General features: G+C 37.0%; 1 protein-coding gene across 9 annotated transcripts in view; it reads left to right on the top strand.

The window, feature by feature from the left end:
- axin1 (axin 1) overlaps positions 1-19,579 on the top strand; it is a 130,098-nt gene that overhangs the window by 79,931 nt on the left and 30,588 nt on the right. For all 9 annotated transcript variants that reach the window (XM_043711948.1, XM_043711951.1, XM_043711956.1 and 6 more), the window contains one exon: positions 10,672-10,768. In XM_043711948.1, coding sequence (XP_043567883.1) covers positions 10,672-10,768 — 97 coding nt within the window. The remainder of the gene's footprint in view (positions 1-10,671; positions 10,769-19,579) is intronic.

Consider the following 19,579-nt stretch of genomic DNA (forward strand, 5'->3'; position numbering starts at 1 on the left):
CATATATGCGCAAATGTTTTGACATTTGTGCATACATGAAGGAAGAAGTGGTTCTAACATCAATGAAGAGCACAAAGCATAACAACATGAAAAACAGAAAACCACTATACCTTATTGTTACTTGTGGATAGCAAATCCACACTTTTATTTTCCCCAAAATAGATACAGCTAGTCCCATAAAATAACACATTAAATGACTTCATTCTTGCATTGACATGAAAGATCATGTGGAGCGGAAACCTCACTAGCACAAGCAAACAGCAATTATGCTCAATGATCTGAGTTTGCGTTCCAATTTGCATATTTTCCTAGCTTGGCAATGGTTAAACTTTATAATCACGGTTTTCTTAATTATTAAGGTTTCAAACAATTAATGTTGCTGTTTTAAAAATACAGATAAGTTTATGCACTGTCAGACAGTACTAACAGAATGATACCTGCACATGAAGTAGTATAATGGCTGGAATTTTGTGGTCAGTATCAGAAGAATACTACTCACTGCTGATTATGCTTACACCTGTCCACAGACATCTTGTGGTTGAGCAGTAACTTGCAGTCACTGGGTGTCTGATACAGTATGAAGTACTGTCCTCTACAGGAAATACAGGCCTTGTGTGAAAAGGAGAGAAAGCTGATGTCTCTTTGAACCAAACAGATTTAAGGATCGAAGATGAGGCAAGCAGTGTCAAATTCTGGATCAGTGGTGCTGGAAGAGCACAGCAATTCAGGCAGCATCCGAAAAGCTTCGAAATCGACGTTTCGGGCAAAGGGCTTTTGCCCGAAACGTCGATTTCGAAGCTTTTCGGATGCTGCCTGAATTGCTGTGCTGTTCCAGCTCCACTGATCCAGAATCTGGTTTCCAGCATCTGCAGTCATTGTTTTTACCTAATGCCTGGGTTAGCGGCAAATGTTTATTCCAGGTTGGGAACCCAGTGCCTGGGTTCTGACCTATCACCCCATTGGAAGCCATAAAGCTGCAATCAGTCAGGGCCTAGAGGCATATTTGGTGCTAATTAGAGGTGTTGGCTGAAGCAGGAGTTGGGATCTAGACATGGATGGATAATTGAAAAGGCAAATGGCAGCCATGACTGGGGGATTACTGTTGTCTTTGGTTTCCCTTTTGTCTGTTTAAATATATTACACTTATTTGGACTGCTACTCTGGGTGGTCCTGACCATTTTTCTGAACCCTCCCTTAAGGCTTTGATGAAGACTGCAGCATAAAGGAAAGCTGTATCCTACTGACTTTCTGGAAGAAGGGCAACAGCAAAACTGACCAAACAGGCATGGCTAGAGATTGCCATGGATGCCAGCAGCTTTATTCTTCCCGAGTGCAGTTGATGCTGTCCTTTCAAAATCAAACCTTTCAGCTTTATCGCCAACAGCCTAGCACCACTGCATGACAGCTCTGTTTCACACACTCCTTTTAATACAAAGTTGTTATGCTGCATTATGAGAACTATTGTCTCTGTTGTGTTCTCAACAGCTAAGCTCAACTGTGCCTCCGATCCTCTGTTCTCCATGCTGGCTGTTTTGAAAATTGCTATCTATTACTTATGCTGTTTAAGGAGCTCTATAATGAACTCAACAAGCTATTACTTAGAAGTGTGTGGACAGGCAGCACTCTCACACTTTTTTTTTGAAAATCTAAGCCTATCAATAAGATGTAGTCAGCCATTGACACCTACAATTTTCGGAACCCCCTTCTGTCCAAACTCATCATTGGAAGTACCAGATTCTGAAAGTATTCAATGTGAAATGAAGTACAGTAAGTGAAATAGAGATGGGAAGAATTTTGTTAGGATTGACAGGTATAGAGTTTTTTTTTTAAAATCATTAAAGCTGAAGAAATGAGACTCCACACGATAAAAGTTAATTTTTATTGCCAAAAAAAGTGTGGCAATAATTAAGACTTTGCTAACAGTTCACTTTTGAATGAGTAAGCCCCAACAGACGGTTTTTTTCCTGGCATGTTTGATGTATAATTACATGCAAGACTATGAATTTGTGGTACAATATTTGAATTCTGAAGCTCTTGGCATGGTATTGTTAGAGCAAAGCTGTGGAGGAGCGACTAACTTGACAGCAGCTTTCGGTTTTCTATGTTTTACTGTATGTGTGCATTTCTGGAACTTTTTGTCAGCTTTGTACCATCATAATGGTGACAGCTAATAAACTCATACTTATTCTTACGATAATATCCCAGACCCTTATTAAGAATACTGATTTCACATTGGCTAGGCCAGAGAAAATCTACAGCTTTGTGCAAAACAAAATTTGGAATTGATTATAAAGGCAACTATAAGCATTCTAACTAGTATTGGGGGGAAAAACTTTTTAAATTCTAATCTATTTTTGAATTCACGTTGTTTAGCTTTTTTTAAGATAGAATCAGTTTTGTTGTAAACAGGCTAGGGTTAACATTATAAGCAGAATTCAGCATAAAATTAGATTTGGATTCTTCACAGACCAAGGCTCAGCATGTCTAGATCTGCGGGGAGCATTGGTTCTTTTTTATATGGAGATTAAGAGGAACAGGGCCTATGTAATGAGCAGATAAAAGCAAGAGATGGAAAGAGATTCATTACACATAGCTCTTAGCATTCTGGGTAGAGGTTTACACCCAAAAAAAAGGAAGTTTGATGTCCCTTCGTTGTGCTCATTCAGTGAACTGTGAAACACTTTGAAGAAGCTTATCTGTAGTTTGAGGGTTTCCTGGGAGAGTTGCTGGCTAGCTGGCAAGAGAAGGCATTGAGCAATATGAAAGCGATTCAAATGCCAGGGTATTAGACTTGGGCAAACCTATTGGTGTGACTGTTTCAGCAGAAGTGCATGCAATCTAATGTTTGGAATCTGATACTGCTCCCGGTAAAGAAATTGTTTCATAACATCGTATCGAAGGAAATTAAAAATTGATATACAGCTTGTGTTTAAAGCTGAATGCCCTTAGGATTCTTAACCTTGATTTATATTATCCAAAGAGATCTGTAGAACCAGTTTTATGGAAATAAATCTTTTGATAATTTAGAAGGGCAGGAGGTATGAATCAGAATGCTAGCATTCTGATATTTCCTCAATGGCCAGTACTTCGCCTATCTTATGGTCTCTATTCTCTAATGAAAACAACAATTTAAATTTGAATGTTGTGTAATCCACACAGTTCCTGTTACTTGTAAGAGAATTGTTTCTTTACAAAGGTTTTCCTGTGGTCATTTAAACCTTGAATAGGAAGATGTTTTTAAAAAATATTTAAGAATAGATAGATAAAACATGTAAATTTGCTATGCTAAAATAAAACAAAGAACTGCAGTACTAAAAGTCTGAAACAAAAACAAAATGAGAAACTCAACAGTTGTGGTAACTTCTGGAGAGAAAGCAGAGGTAACATTTCAAGCCTAGTGACCTTTGTGAAGTTCTGAACTCTGCTTTCTTGCATACCTGCTGAGTTTCTACAGCAATTTCTGAATTTGGAATGCACTTACATGAGATGGTATGGACTTCTGGGCAATGGGGTTGAAAATTATGCAAACTGCACAAATAAATAAATAGTGGGAATACTGATCATATGACTTTGATTCCCTCATGAAATTCCCTGGATAGTATATTCCCCTTTTCTCCCCATCTACCTGAAGGGGGAAGAAAAAAAGGCAATGCTTCAAATTGGAAATTAAAACAAAAGATTTTGGAAATGTTTCATTTTGAATAACTTATTTTTCGAAGTACAATCATTGTCATGTGGCAGCTGATGACATCATTGGCCAATTTAATTGTCTTTGGTCTTAATTAAAAGAGGACTGTTGCCTGGGAAAATAGGAGAACGCCCTGCTCTTCAGTTAATGCCAGTAAATGTTCTACCCGTAGCATTTCATCCAAAAATGAGTCTTTGACAATGAAATATTTTGCAGGTTATGGTTAGTTGTATGATATTTAAAGATTCAGGTATATGTTCTCCCTGAAGCATGTTATAAAATAAAAATGTTTGTATAAGACAATTAATTAATTCTGAATTCCTGCAAGTTTTCTAGCATGTGGCAGCACATATCAGAGTAAATGGAGGTACATTTAGATGAATGAAATAAATCTATCTAGTTAGTCTGCCACTGTAGTTGTCTGACCTTGAATGTACTGTAATATAAAAAAAGTTTTTGAATCATCTCTGATCAAATGTTATTTTCAAATCTTGTCAGCAACCATATAATAATCTTATGCTATTATATAATGCCACAACTATAAGTTAAAAGTATAACATTTAAAAAGAAAATTTTACAAATTGCTGCATCTACTCATACCATTTTTAAAATTCATCTAATTTTCCCTTAATTGTCTTCTCTCTAAAGGGTCTTGGCTTTATGATAACATTGGTGTTACATTGCTAATGCTGATGACTTCCATGATTTTTATTCCTTCATTTTCCACGTTTTCTATATTATGCAAGGTTTTACCACTCTAAATGGAGCCCCCTTGATAATTTTTTATCAATGTACAAATTTCACATTTCTGCTGGTTATTCTTCTGCTGACCCCTTTCAGCTTCTTCTCCTTAAACTAAGTGGTTTAGACAAATTTCCCAGCATGCCATAACATTCTATTTTCCAAGCCATGTGTGGTGACCATATACTGGTGCTTAGTATTTATAAGGTTTTGAAATGCTTTTTCCCCAAGTGTTAATAGTTCAGTCCTCGTCATAAATAAGCATGCAATTTGCATACACCTTGAGCAGCAGAAATAAAAATGTCAGCTACGTCTGGCATCTTGAGCACATCTTTGCGCCCCCCCCCACCAAAAACTATCAATTTACTTGTTTCATGGGGATTTTATTGGTATTTAATTTGCATTTTCTTTAGTCTGTGCCAGGACAATGACCAAGATAAATGCATGTAGTGGAGGACTTTTATCATAAATATGTGGCATCGCTATCTTGCTGCACTATGCCTGAAGTTGAAATAAAATGTGACTTATGGTGCCCCATTGTTAGTTTTTTTTTATAATTTAGATATTGTGGTATTAAGCCAATCAATAAGGATCAATTTTTAATGTAACTTTTTTAAAAAATCAAATTTAATATGCAGACAATGTTTGCAGTCTAGTGCAACAAGACTGTAATAGTGTAGTAATGTAAGTGCAGCAATTCTAGAAGGGCGGTATCCTGTAAAGGAACTACCTTAAATGAGTTAATTATGCTCTGTTTTCAGAATACACTGTATTTTGGATTTGACTTTCTGCTTCAAAAAGTTTTGTTGATTATTGACAATTGTGTAAAAATACACATCTCTTCAGTTCAAAATATGTATAATTTATGTATTCTGGATCTGTTTTGATACATTTTTTAATTTGTCAAATGTTTTATTTTTGCCTGGAGCAATTTTACAAAATTGAATAGGAAGCAAATAACTGTCACTCAAATAGAATTGAATACATGTTGTTTAGAAAATAACAAATTTGGTGATTTTTAAACCTCAACTCTGCAACTACATAAAAATGTTTGATCGTACATCTTTTTTAAAAGGTCTGCACATATGACACTGTTTTCATTAATCATAAGTGCAACCTTGGAGTCTTCAAGATTAAATGTTAGCATCCATTGTGCTGTACTTCATTAAAGAGGAGTAGGAGGGGCATGTGAAATTAATGAATCAGAATGTGGCTTTGTTTGAACTTGCTGCTAATGGATGAGTTGGCAAATAATGTTAAAATAGTCAAACCTTTCAAGTTCAAAGGTGGCACTAGGGAATCAATCCAGGAAACATCAAAGCCAGCACAGCAGGACAGAACATGTGTTTGAAACCGGATAGATTAGAGGCCATTATCAGTGGTTTGCCATGATTATGTGAACAAAGACATGTTCTTCTCTTTAGGATGGCGTTGAAGTGTAAAACAAAATGTCCCAGCACCACTATGTGGGAATCTGAACTCTATATATTCATATGCTGGGTAACATGGATCATCATCCTGCTTCGACAGACTTACCTTATAACTAAAGTTGCCCATATAATTAAATTTTTAATTGCTCTTTCCAACAGCAATCCTGAGGAAGTATAAAATAATTCAGGGTAACTCAAGTGAAATGTCTTTTTTCTTATTCACTTTGGTTTTTCTTGAAAATATAAGTAAGTTGCCAGTGACTTAAAACTGTTTTAGTTGGATACAGTGTTAGAAGTTCATAGCTATTTGCTATTTCAATATACTATGGGAATGTAAAATTCAGGAGCAGGAGTATGTCATTTATCCGTTGCAGCTTGCTCTCCATTCATTCGGGTGACTGATCAGATTCTGATTTCCCCTCCATTTTCCTGTAATGTGTCATAACTTATCTGTCAAAATTTGTAATTTTGCATTGAATAATGCAAAATCCTAGCCCCTGCTACTTTTCTGGGGAAGATAATCCTATAAAAATTGAGAGAAGTTCTCATCTCTGGCTTAAAAGAGAGACTGCTTATTCTTAAACTGTTCCCTAGTTCTAGTTTTGCCTACAAGAGGAAACATTCAGCCTATCAAATGTCCTCAAGATTTTGCATGTTTCATTAAGTACATACCTTATTCTTCTTAACTCCAATGAGTACAGGCCCAACTTGTTCAATCATTTTACAGAGAATGAAACTTCATTCCAGGAATGAGTCAACTGAATGTTTCCTGTACTGCTTCTAAAGCTTTAGTATCTTTTTGCAAATAAAGAAAGCAAAGCTATACCAGTTGTGGTTTCATCCACGCCCTGTGCATTTCCTTTTTATATGCAATTTCCCTGACAATAAATACCAAATTTTGGTTTCCTAATTATTTGCTGTTGCTGCACACTTAATATTTGTGATTGTGCCAGTGCACCCAAATCACCGTACACCACTAAGTTGTGCAGTCTCTCCATTTAAATGAGATACTGCTTTTCAGTGAAGTCGTACAGTCATAGACATGTACAGTACAGAAACAAACCTTTTGGTCCAACTCATCTTTGCCCACCAGATATCCTAACCTAATCTAGACCCGTTTGCCAGCACTTGACCCGTATCCCTCTAAACCCTTCCTACTCACATATCCATCCAGGTGCCTTTTTAAAAGTTGTAATTGTACCAGCCTCCTCCACTTCCTCTGCATGAAAAAGTTGCTCCTTAGGCCCCTTTTAAATCTTTCCCCTTTCACCCTTGACCAATGTCCTCTTGCTCTGGACTCCCCGACCCCACCCTAGGGAAAAGACCTTGTCTGTTTACCCTATCCATGCCCTGCATGATGTTGTAAGCCTCTATGGTTGACACTCATCCCTCCTCCGCTCCAGGGAAAACAGCCCCAACCTATTCAGCCTCTCCCTGTAGCTCAAACCCTCCAACCCTGACAACATCCTTGTAAATCTTTTCTGAACCCTTTCAAGTTTCACAACATCCATCCTGCAGGAGGGAGACCAGAATTGCACATATTCCAAATGTGGCCTCACCAATGTCGTGTACAGCCACAACATGACTTCCCAACTCCTATACTCAATGCTCTGACCAATAAAGGAAAGCATACCAAGTGCTGCCTTCACTATCCTATCTACCTGTGACTCCTCTTTTAGGAACTGTGAATTGCACTCCAAGGCCTCTGTTCAGCAACACTCCCAATGTTTCCTGTTAGTGGGTGCATTCATATTTCCCCCATGGTACTTAATGATATAAAATCATTGATGTTGTTTGTAAATAGTTGAGGTCCTAACCGTGAAGAAGAGTTACTGGACTCAAAACATTAACTCTGTTTCTCTATCCACATCTGCAGCATGGCATGCTGATTTTCTCCAGCAATTTGTATGCTCATTTATTTCAGTCTCCAGCATTCTCCGTTCTGTTTTATTCCCCACAACACTGATCTCTATGATCCATTGCTAGTTACAGCTTGCCAACCTGAAAAGACCCACTTATTCCTGCTCTGTTTCCTGTTAGGATTAATAAGGATTTGTTAACTAACTTATTTATCCATGCTTGTTATCCTTATGCCATATGTTGTGTAGTAACCTTTGGCACCATATTGAATGCCTTTACGAAATCCAAGTGCACCATGTTTACAAGTCTACCTTTTTATCTAACTTATTGTTACTCGTTAAAGGCCTTAATTTAATTAAACTCAAATTTCCCTTTCACAAAACCATGTTGGTTCTGCCTGGGGCTTTTCTAAGTATCCTGTTATCGCTTCCTTAATAATGGATTTCAGCAATTTACCTATGAGAGATGTTAGTCTAAGTGACCTCAATTCTTCCTGCTTTGTCTCCCTCAATTCTTGAGGGATGTTGTTACATTAGCTTGCAATATGAATGCATTTTCTAAGCTATCTTTGCCATCCTGAATTGCATGTGGATTAAAACCAGCCATGATTTATTATGGTACTGTACATGTCCGATTTATTTCTTTATGTATGCTGTCATAGTGTTCTGTTAAGTTGCCTGTACTTCCACAAGCAACCTCCCATCTTTCATATTTTTTAATATGAAACCAACTGTATGTCTTGTTCTCGTGAGCTAATTTGGTTTCTCACCACTGTACCAATTGCATTATTTGTTAATAGAGATACTTCATCTATTATCAAATATCAAATACCTAACAATATTCAGGTCCAAGATTTGGGCAAAATGAATATAGGATAATTATCCGTCTATACATATTTCTATTCATGCTAACAATTCATCTGTTTTGTTACAAATGCTGCACACTTTCAGAGAACGCGTTTAAGTCTGTCTTACAATTACTATTCTTTTCTGCTCATACACTCCCAAATGTATATTCTCCCTTCTTTACACATCCTAGTTATTATTATCCAAATCACTCTTGCTTTATAATCTCACAATTTCCCATTTAAATTGACTCCTCTCTTTCACATGAGCCTCAATATAAAATAATATAACTAATATACAAACACATCATTGTTAAGAATAGAATATATTCTGTGGAAATGTATTTGTATGTATAGAATTGTGGCATATTTGGTACTGTAATTTACAAGATGAAATTGCAAAATATCTCTCACTAGATTTGCTTTCTCATCTTTTGTGTGTTGTCAAAGTCGGTTTTTGCAGTCCTTTGCTGGGCAGTTTTTAAAAAAAAAACTGGGTTTGCTTTACACAATATAAGCATTAATAAAGGCCAGATTTAACAAATACAGGATGCATGCAGTGATCACCTTCTGACTTGGAGAGAGAAAACGTGAATGACCAATAGTTTCTGTGCCTTATTAAATTTGAATGAAATGAAGTTGCCATTGTTTCCAGAAAAATAATGCTAATAGGTCGTGCTCAATATAGGAAATTTAAATACCATATATACTCGTGTAAAGTCGATCTCACGAAAAGGTCGACCCCTTATTTTTGACCAAATATTCTACGATTTTCCATATATCTCGTGTAAAAGTCAACCCTTATAAGGGAAACTGCATGTTCCTATTTACCCACTTAAACAAAATCGCATTCATTCATTCATAATTCTACTTAGCCCACTTTGTTTACTACAGTATGTTTTGATTCATTCATTCAGACCAGTAATAAGTCTATCGATACTTATCACACTATGTTCACTTTACATCCAAAAGTTAATATCGTTAAAAAGTTAATCATTTTAATTATGCCATTATATCTGAATAAAAGTGATTATATATTAGCTACGTATATCTTTAATTCTTTGACAAATTTGTTAATGTTGCTGAGGTTCATCACATACAAGTGTAAGTAGGAGGGAAACGGAAGAATTTGGCGGGAAAGTTCAGGATGTTTACATGTTCAGAATTTAATAAATGTTTCATTTTAAGTGTGCCATTATACCAGTCCCTGACATTGAACATGTGATTTTGCAGGATTTCAATGAATCTTTAACATGTTACATTTTCGTACTGGTACGTATAAACAAAATTACTACCAGCAATTCATTGTGTTTTTCTTCTTCACCCGGGATTAGTTGAATAATCAAATTGACCTCTGCTAATAATACAGTATTTTGAACTGCAGCATGAATTTCAGCCCCTCAAAACTTGTGTAATAGTCGACCCTATAAATTGAATCTTTAAAAATAGTCTAAAAATTTGACTTTTACATGTGTATATACAGTATAGATATAGAAATGTGTGGATAATGTCAGGTAGAGAACATGATTCAGGTTAGTGATGTATTGAAAATGGTTATTGAATAGTGCCAATTGCTTAACTTATGGATTCTTCAAGCACGTGAATCTGTTAACTGTTGTTTTGCTTCTTCGCACTAGTATTTTCAAGGGTTGTATACCTTAAACTCCTGTAAATATTGTTTTTTGAGCAGTTGTTTCTGGCTCTCTCGTTACTGTTGAGGCCCAGTGATTTAAATGATCAAGTTGAAAGCGCGAGTTTTCTCATTGTTATGCAGATAAGTGTTTACAACAGAGGATTGGAAAATTAACTTTCTTCAAACTATTTCTGGAAGCGAGTCATTGTTTTTCCTACAGTTGACATCTCTTTGTACTAGAGGAAAAACGTCCAGTGAACACTTCTTGACTGAAACTATTTGTTGTAGAGGCCTCAATATTTTCTAGTTTTCCTCCTCTTGCTACCTTGTTTTCAGTCGAATATTCATGAGAAGTGCAATAATGATGCAGATTATTGTTTGGCTCAGATGTAGTTTCCAAAGTGGCATGAACAATTTCATCTTATAATTCTGTACTCTGCCATGTTTAATGAAATTGCCTCCTTTTTTTGGGCAGAGATGGAATTCCACCATACAGAATCCGAAAGCAACATCGACGGGAGATGCATGAAAGTGCCAAAGCAAATGGGCGAGTGCCTCTACCTCACATTCCTGTAAGTATTGCACCCTCAAATATACCTTCTACAGGTGAGCAAAAGACGTTTTTAAAACTGTTGCTTTTTAAACTCTTCAACAGAAATGTAGATTTTAACTCCGCTTCATTCATCTCATTGTTCTTAGCCATTTCTCCTTTTGTTGTCCTATTTACCAAAATCTTAAAATTGCGCAGATAATGGCTGACTTGGAGTAACAACTAATATTGTGAAATGCATTCTTATTTTCGATTGGAGTTTGTTCTGCCTGTGTTCTGCAAAAAGATTTAAATAGTGAAAGAAAGCCTTCAAGTGTTAAATCTGAAACACAAAAAAAATCAAAGCGCACTCATGAGGTTAGATATCTTCAGGTAAGAAAGCAAAAGCTTTGTCATTTTGGATGGAATCCTTTCTCAAACCAATTTTGCTTCAATAAAGTGATGCATTTCTGTAAACTTCCTTGCATAATAACCTTAACCAAAGATTCTTGAAAATTGCTGCGAACAGTTTCCACAGGATATTTTTCTGTAATGACACAAATATTTATCAAAGACTGATTCTTGCATTGCAATAAATTGACAGATGACCACTTGCTTCATTATTTATGGTCCGTTAGTCACCTATATAAAGCAAAAAGAAAATCAGTGGCTGATTCTCCTCTTTTTGCCATTTAAGAGTTATCTTTGAAGTATTATTACAAGAGCCTTGAACCTTTTATCGGTATTAGTATAGTAGTAGGTGTAGAACCCTACTGCCAGATGTTGCTTGGTAAGTGTACTGGACTTAACTTTCAAGACTAATTAAATACAGGGAAATACACTTCAGTATAAATCTTCAAGGCCCTTTTTAGTCAGGACTTTTACCAGAACAATATATTAAGATATTTTGCCAACTTGATTTTAGTTCAGTTCTTACATCACAACACTACTTTAGGATGTTTATTTCTTCAAATACTTAAGTCCTTTAATTGGGATGTAAACCAATTTGAGTGCCAGGAAGGGTGGGATAATACTCCCTCCATTTTTTTTTATTTCTGGTACAGGAGGCACAAACTATTGGGAATGTGGAAAGAGAAAAGAAGTCAATTGGGGGAAAGGAAATATTGATTGTATTGGTGTTTCCCAGTTGACTACAGGGGTTCAAATCCTAAATTTTATTATAGACCTCCTGGAGATAGGTATGTATGACAGCTTTGTGGAGTAATACTATTTAAGAGCTATGTTTTAAACATGCAAATTTAATTTGATAAAGGTCCAAAATAGGCAGTGATGCCTTATTGTAACTGATGTTTGTACTTATGTATATATGCCATAAAAATATTCAACTTGTGTTATTGTAGTTAATTAATGATGAGTCATATTAATGCGAAAAGATAACATCTCATGTATTTGTGCATGAGATAACATTAGCTGTATGTCAGCTTCGAAAACAAGATCATAAATACTCCAACTTGTACTTCATGTTGTGATATTTATTTGAAACTTAAAATGGTCCACTTGAGCAATAAAGATCAAGTTTGTGCAAGATCTTGGGAAAGACCATTAACCAGAAAATAACTTTTTATTAAATCATTTGATCTCAAAGCCAGCAGAATTCAAAAGGATGCTTTTGATCAGTGAACCTGAACTAATTCTAGAATGTGTTGTTTACCAGTTAATGAAATTTGTCCCATTTGGTTGCTTTGTGCTTGATTATCAATATAATCACATTGAGATCATCTCTTTCAGTTCAAAATAGCTGTTTGTATCTTAAGACCAAACTAGGACATGTAGTTTTTTGTGAAAAAATAAAAAAAAACAAAACAAGTACAGCTGCACAATCCTTTATCCGAAATCTGAAAAGCTTCAAAGATTTTTTTCTCCATATCAAGGTTGTTTGGCGTGCAAACAGTTAACCCAACTCCACACTTAGTTGACTCATGTCACTTAGATGTGACGGGGGATTTGAGGGGGGATGGGGAGGTGGCAGACATCAATTCTGTCTCAGGGCCCACAGTATCTACAGGTGCATCTGCTGTTCGGACAGATTTTTAAAATTTCACCACTAAACTCACTTATTCTGAATTTTTCAGATTTCGGAATATCAGCTGGACCCAAGGGTTTCTGATAAAGGACTGTGTACCTGTAATTTTATTTCTGCACCTAGTTCATTGTTGAAAATTTGTGTATTACAAAGTGGTTTCGGATCTCACATTTCCATGCTATCTACTGCATACTTGAATCATGCTGAAATTAAAAACAGGGACACTAATGGACATAACAGTCCTAGATTCATTGTCAGTTCTCATTTCCTCTACAACTTTCAATTACCAAAAATTATTAAAGAACAATTTGTATGGTATACTGGCAAGTTCTCTTGATATCTACAGCATGCCTGTAAAAGGTTTACATTGAAAATTTAGATTTGTTCCTTCTCTGATTTTGGCTAATGCTGAATGGTTCCACATTACTATCCCACTGAGCCTTTGTTTTGCAGAACTTACAAAACAAAATTGTATTAGCCATTTACATTATAATGTGAAGTTGCAGTTCTGGATCCAAGTTCCGAGCAGATTCCAAGGAATGAAGATTGCTGCTGTTTGTATACAATTATGAATTTGTAAACAAAGTGAAAAAAATTAAGCAAATTTGAGATTGTAGTCCAATATGTACAATATGCGCTCCAATCTGGTTTACTAATGTCCTTCAGGGAAGGTAACTGCCATCCTTACGTAGTCTGGCCTGCATTTGATTCCAGACCCATAGCAATGTGGTTGACTGTTAACTGCCTGGGCAACTACGGTTGGGCAATGAATGCTGGCCTAGCCAGTGATGCCCTCATCCCATGAATTAATTTTTTTTAAAAAGTTGAGTTCAGTATTTGAATGTTTATGGCTTAATTGATTAGGAAAACTAGGGTAGCATGTGACATTTTAGTGACGCTATTAGCCACAATTTTATTTATCATGACCCTAAACTTGTTGAATATCAGTGCACTGTTCTTTGCTGAAGTAAGAAATCTCTGCCAATGACATAGTAGAGAGTTAATTTCTAGCTGTTCTGACTGGAGATAGCTTTGCATCAGGATAATCAGATTGGGTTTAATTCCATCAGTACAGTCATAAATTCTTCACCAGAAACGGCCTGGATTCTCACAATCTCTACTCCATTCACATTCAATACGGCAAAAGCAAATCCACCATCAAACTAATCTTATTAAGGGAGTTCAGTTAGCTTTGGCTTTAAATTAGATTATATTCATCCTTAAGCTGCAGAAGACCTAGTCTTCAGCTTTGATCATTTGGTTGTGAATAGCTGCAACGATTGGGCACTGGCTATTCCCAGCTGCGCAGCCCTCTGTTCATTCACATTGCTGCTCTTACTGCATGGTTGCTGTAGAGAAGCCTTGACTGATCAGCCTTATCCGGATGTGATTCTGTTTTATTCATCACTTCTAAAAAGATGAAACTGAATAGGGGAAATTGGTTGGCTTTGCACAAGTTAGATCTGAAATAAAAGATATATCCAAGTAGGTTATCTTAGCTTGTCTTTATAGCTTAACAATAAATGTTACAGTTTACACAAAATCTGTGATGCCCTTCATCTGACTTCAAAGCACTCAATCATTTGAGATGTAAATCTACTGGTATTTCAAGTACAGCAATGAGGTATTTTGAAACATTGGCATAAAAGCTAAACTTGAAGTAAGGGAAAAATAAATGTCAGTTTTGAAAGGAAGGGCATAACACGCTATTAAATTCCTGGCTTTTATCCTCACAATTAAGGTCTCTCTTTCAAATAGCACTGTAGCTCAATAAAAGTGAAGAATGGACACTGAGTAACAAAAAGGTTTTAGCATCAAAGTAAGTTGTAACTGTGGGGGTGTAAGGGAGCTGCAAAGAAGATTTCCTGTGTTCACTGTGCATAAAGAATAAACTTAATTAAAAGCCACATTTTATAAGTGTTACATAATCCTCAAAATTGTCCTCAGTGGTTATTAATGTAATATTCTTACTTATGTTATTGCCTAGATGACATATGCATACATATGTGTAAGTTTAGACCATTAGACAACTGAGTGGATTGGATCAGATACCCATTTTAAGCTCCTGTCTAATGATTGATTTGCATTGATTTCAGACGGTGCACTTTTGAGTTCTGGGTTCAGCCATTCTAGTTCCTGCAGGTGGGTTAGGTTAAAACTAACCCGATGTTTTGAAAGAGGATTCTGGTGTTCTTTTTGACCCAGATGTAGCTGTTAACTAGTGCATAGATTTTGCAGGATAATTTCACAATGTGTAATTATTTCCTGAAGCTGCTACAATAACCTTGGCTATTTTTGTGCAAGTAACATTTCAGGTAAATATATAACTCTCTCTCCAACATTTTTAATCAATCTAACTGGGTAAATTGACATTTTTCCTTAAAATTAACTTCAACACTTGTAATTCAACTGAAGTTACCATCCAACTGTAGGCAGTGTTTTCTTAAATTTTTGAAGTTATAATTCATGCAAATTGATGACAGTACTGTGATGATCCTTACTTGTAAAACAGTACAGCTATAAAACAATGAAGGAAAAATCATGTTTAACATATTCATAGTCAAACAACACAGAAACAGACTCTTCAATCCAACTCATCTGCGCCAACCAGACATCCCAATCTGATCTAGTCCCATTTAACAACATTTGGGCCATATCCCTCTAAATTCTGCCTATTCATATACCCATCAGATGCAATTTAAATGTTACAATTGTGCCTCCCTCCCTCCATTTCCTCTGGCAGCTCATTCCACACACACCACCATGAAATGTTACCCCTCAGGTCCTGTTTAAATTTTTCTCCTCTCACCTTAAACAAATGCCCTCTAGCTTTGAACTTCCCCATTCTAGGAAAAAGACTTTGGCTATTCACCCTATCCATTCCCCTCATGACCGTTTAAACTTGTATAAGGTCTTGCCTCATCTCCAGTGCTCCGGGGGAGAAACCTCAGCCTATTTAGCTGCTCTATAACTCAAATCCTCCAATCTTGGTAACGTCTTTGTAAATGTTTTCTGAACCCTCTCTAGCTTAATAACATCCTTCCTAAAGCAGGGTGACTGGAAGTGAATATAGTATTCTAAAAGTGGCCTCACCAGTGTCCTGTCCAGCTGCAACATGATGTCCCAACTCCTGTACGCAAATATTCTGAACAACGAAGTCAAGCGTGCCAAATACCGCTATCACCATCCTGTCGACCTGCAACTCCATCTTAAAGGACCTATGCACCTACACCCCTAGGTCGCTTTGTTCGGCAACACTGTCCAGGGCCTTACTATTGTACTGTACAAGTCCTGCCCTGATTTGCCTTATTAAAATGCAACACCTCACATTTATCTAAATTAAACTCTATCTGCCACTTCTGCCCATTGCACCAGCTGTTCAAGGTCCCATTTTACTCTGAGATAATCTCACTGTCCACCATTTAGTGTCATCAGTAAAGTTATTAACCATGCCTCCTACACTCACCTCCAAATCATTTATATAAATGATGAAAAGCAGGGAATCCAGCATCAATCATGTTCTTTGAGAGGTAGCAAACTGAATAGATTAAAGGGAACCAGTAGATGTAATATATTTGGATTTCCTTCAGGCATTAGAGGTACTGCTTATAAGGCAAATTTTTTAGTGAGAGGAGAGCCCAGTGTATTAGAGGTAGTAAATTAGCATGGATGGGGTATTGGCTAACTAATAGAAGATACAATAAGCATAACCGAGGTATTTTCGGGATGGCAACCTGTGGGTTAACAACTTGGATTAAGGATGTGAATGCATTGTCAGAATTGAAAAGTTGAATGTTATTTAAATTTTGAAAGATGGTAGAAGGCTCCAACACAGTGATTTGAGGGTTGTTGTTTGTAAATCGCAAAAATCTAGCATCCAAGTTCCAGTAGGTAATGCAGAAGGAAAATGACCTTTTAGTTCAAAGGAACTGGAGTTTAAAAATCAGCAAGTCTTATTAAAATTATACAAGGCACTAGTCAGCCCATACCTGAATTACTGTGAACCGTTTGTGATTTTTGAGAAGGTTTGTAGCTCACATTGAGGTTCAGGTTGTAGGTTTGCTCGCTGAGCTGGTAGGTTTTTTCTCAGACGTTTTGTCACCATGCTAGGTGATATCATCAGTGAGCCTCTATTGAAGCACTGGTGTTCTGTCCCACTTTCTATTTGTGTCTTGTTAAGGTGGATGATGTCATTTCCGGTTCTTTTTCTGAGAGTTGGTAAATGGGGTCCAAATCGATGAGTTTATTGGAGTTCCAGTTTGAATGACAAACCTCTAGGAATTCCTGTGCATGTCTCTGTTTAGCCTGTCCTAGGATGGATGCGTTGTCTTAGTCGAAGTGGTGTCCTCCTTCGTCTGTATGTAAAGATACTAGTGGGTCATGTCTTTTGATGGCTAGTTGGTGTTTGTGTATTTTGGTGGCTAGTTTTCTGCCTGTCTGTCTGATATAGTGTTTGGTACAGTCCTTGCATAGTATTTTGTAAATTACATTTGTTTTGCTGGTTGTTGGTATAGGGTCTTTTAGGTTCATCAGTAGCCGTTTGTGTGTTCGTAGGCATCATTGTAGCCCACAAACCTACCAACAGCTACAATCTTGCTGCCTGTTCATAGGGAGTTTGCATTGGACTGTGCCCCTGCAACACTCATGGAGTTTCATGAAGTAGTTTTTCATTAAGTAGTTAGGTTGCCCAGTGAAATCAACAGAAAACAAGTTGAGCTAGATCGGACTCGAGCCATGCTAAAATAGACAAGAAGGATGCTTTAAGGTCCAAAAGGAAAGTAACTCAGAACTGCCTTAAAAATAATCCAATTCCAGCACTGCAGCATGAAATACCATATATGTATTTTAACGATGTGCATTTTCATAACTTTGCTAACAATGCAATTTAAGTGTTAACAGTCTAGTATGTAAATACTATTTCTGCACAAACCTGATACCAAGGTGACTACGCATGGTAATGTAGTCACAATTTTCAAAGATACATCCTCTCCTCCAGAATCTGATTCATAAGATGTAAGTGCAGAAGTAGGCCATTCATTCATTAAGTCTGATCTGCCATTCCATAATGGGTGATTCTATGTGTTTCGAAAAGGTAACCGTTGATCTAGCTTTAATAAAGCATCTGATCCATTATTCCCTTCCAATTGCCAATTCCGTAAATTACCTTTTATCTGGATCCCAAGCATCTGGGATTCCACTTGTGAATCTTGGATGTTATTTGCATGAGAATTCTGGATGCTTAGCATCCGTATCATGGGGATTTTACTGTAATAACCTGGATCATGGTATTTAGGGCACATTTTCAATGTTGTGAATGTCATAAAATTTGGATACATTGAAAAGAGTGAGAAAAAATGGTGTAGAACTTCAAAGATTTATGGAATGGATGGACAAATAGCAGATTTGTGAAACAATTCAAATTGCAAGGAACAATATAAAAATAGACCACAGATCTGTAGGGGATATGAGATCAGAGGTATCAGCAAGTATGTGCCACTAAATCAATGAAGATGACAGGACAAGTTGAGAGAGTAGTTAATACACATATAGATTTCCAGGTTTTAATAATGGAGGCATCAGGTATAAAACTAAAGAAGCAAAGAGAAATTACTTCTCATTGCTTTTGCTGCTTTTATCAATTACCTAATATTGCAATTGGTTAGAATATTGAATGTGCTGGCTGAGTGTGTGGTGGTGGCAGGATTAATCAGTGTATTGAATAGTCATGATTTGGAGATGCTGCTGTTGGACTGGGGTGTACCCAAAGTTAAAAATCACACAACACCAGGTTATAGTCCAACGCACAGCAATCAATAGACAAGAGTGTTCCCTCTCCATCTGAGAACATTTCAGCAGTCCAGGACATTCGACCATTGACCTTCGGATGACTGTTCTCCAAGTCAACTTCAGGAAAGCAATAACACAAAATGGCCTAGCAGAGGCTGATAGCCAAGTTTTGATACCCATGGAGATGGCCTCAACTGGGACCTTGGGTTCATGTCATGCTATAGGTGACCCTGTTACACTGCGCTCACACAGACGCATTCCTACAGGCCCATACACTCACGCAGACCCTCTCTCATATGCTCACGCATACACTCCTACACTCATGCATGCACCCTCTCACAGACTTACCCCTTTACACTCTCACTCATACACTCACTCTCTCACAGACACTCAACCTCCGTTCTCTTCCCCCCCATATGCATACACCCACATGCAGACATACGTATAAGTTTGTGGGGTGAATTTGTGCTTGCAGAATTACATTTTACTTTACTCAAAAACTGCATGAATCCATGTCAGATTCTGTAAATCCATTTTTTTCGATTAGTATCGGTCTGATCATTGGGGCACAGACAGCCTCACACAGGGTAGCTCACACCTTTAATGCGTTATCTGGGCCGACATGACACCAATTGTTTACGTTCACTTGAGAATGTAGCTTTTAAATGTTCTGTGCTTTACATATGAAAGAACTGAAACCAACATGCTCATTCTAAAAGAGGAGAGACTTAACAAACAATCCAGGGCTTTTTCAATATATAATTTCAGTTACATCACACTGTAAACTTTTGCTATAAATTCTGTAACTTATGATCTTTTACTCCACAACGACCTGAAGGAGCAGCGCTCCGAAAGCTAGTACTTCCAAATAAACCTATTGGACTATAATCTGGTGTTACGTAATTTTTAACTTTGTTTTGAATAGGGGTTTGGATCTCTACCTGAAAAGGAGGGATGCGACAGGGAGAAGGCAGGGGAGTATCACAGGTAGATTGCTGCAGTGGCGAGCTAGTGTAGAAGTGA

Source organism: Chiloscyllium plagiosum, chromosome 21, assembly GCF_004010195.1.
Source record: "Chiloscyllium plagiosum isolate BGI_BamShark_2017 chromosome 21, ASM401019v2, whole genome shotgun sequence".
NCBI lineage: Eukaryota > Metazoa > Chordata > Chondrichthyes > Orectolobiformes > Hemiscylliidae > Chiloscyllium > Chiloscyllium plagiosum.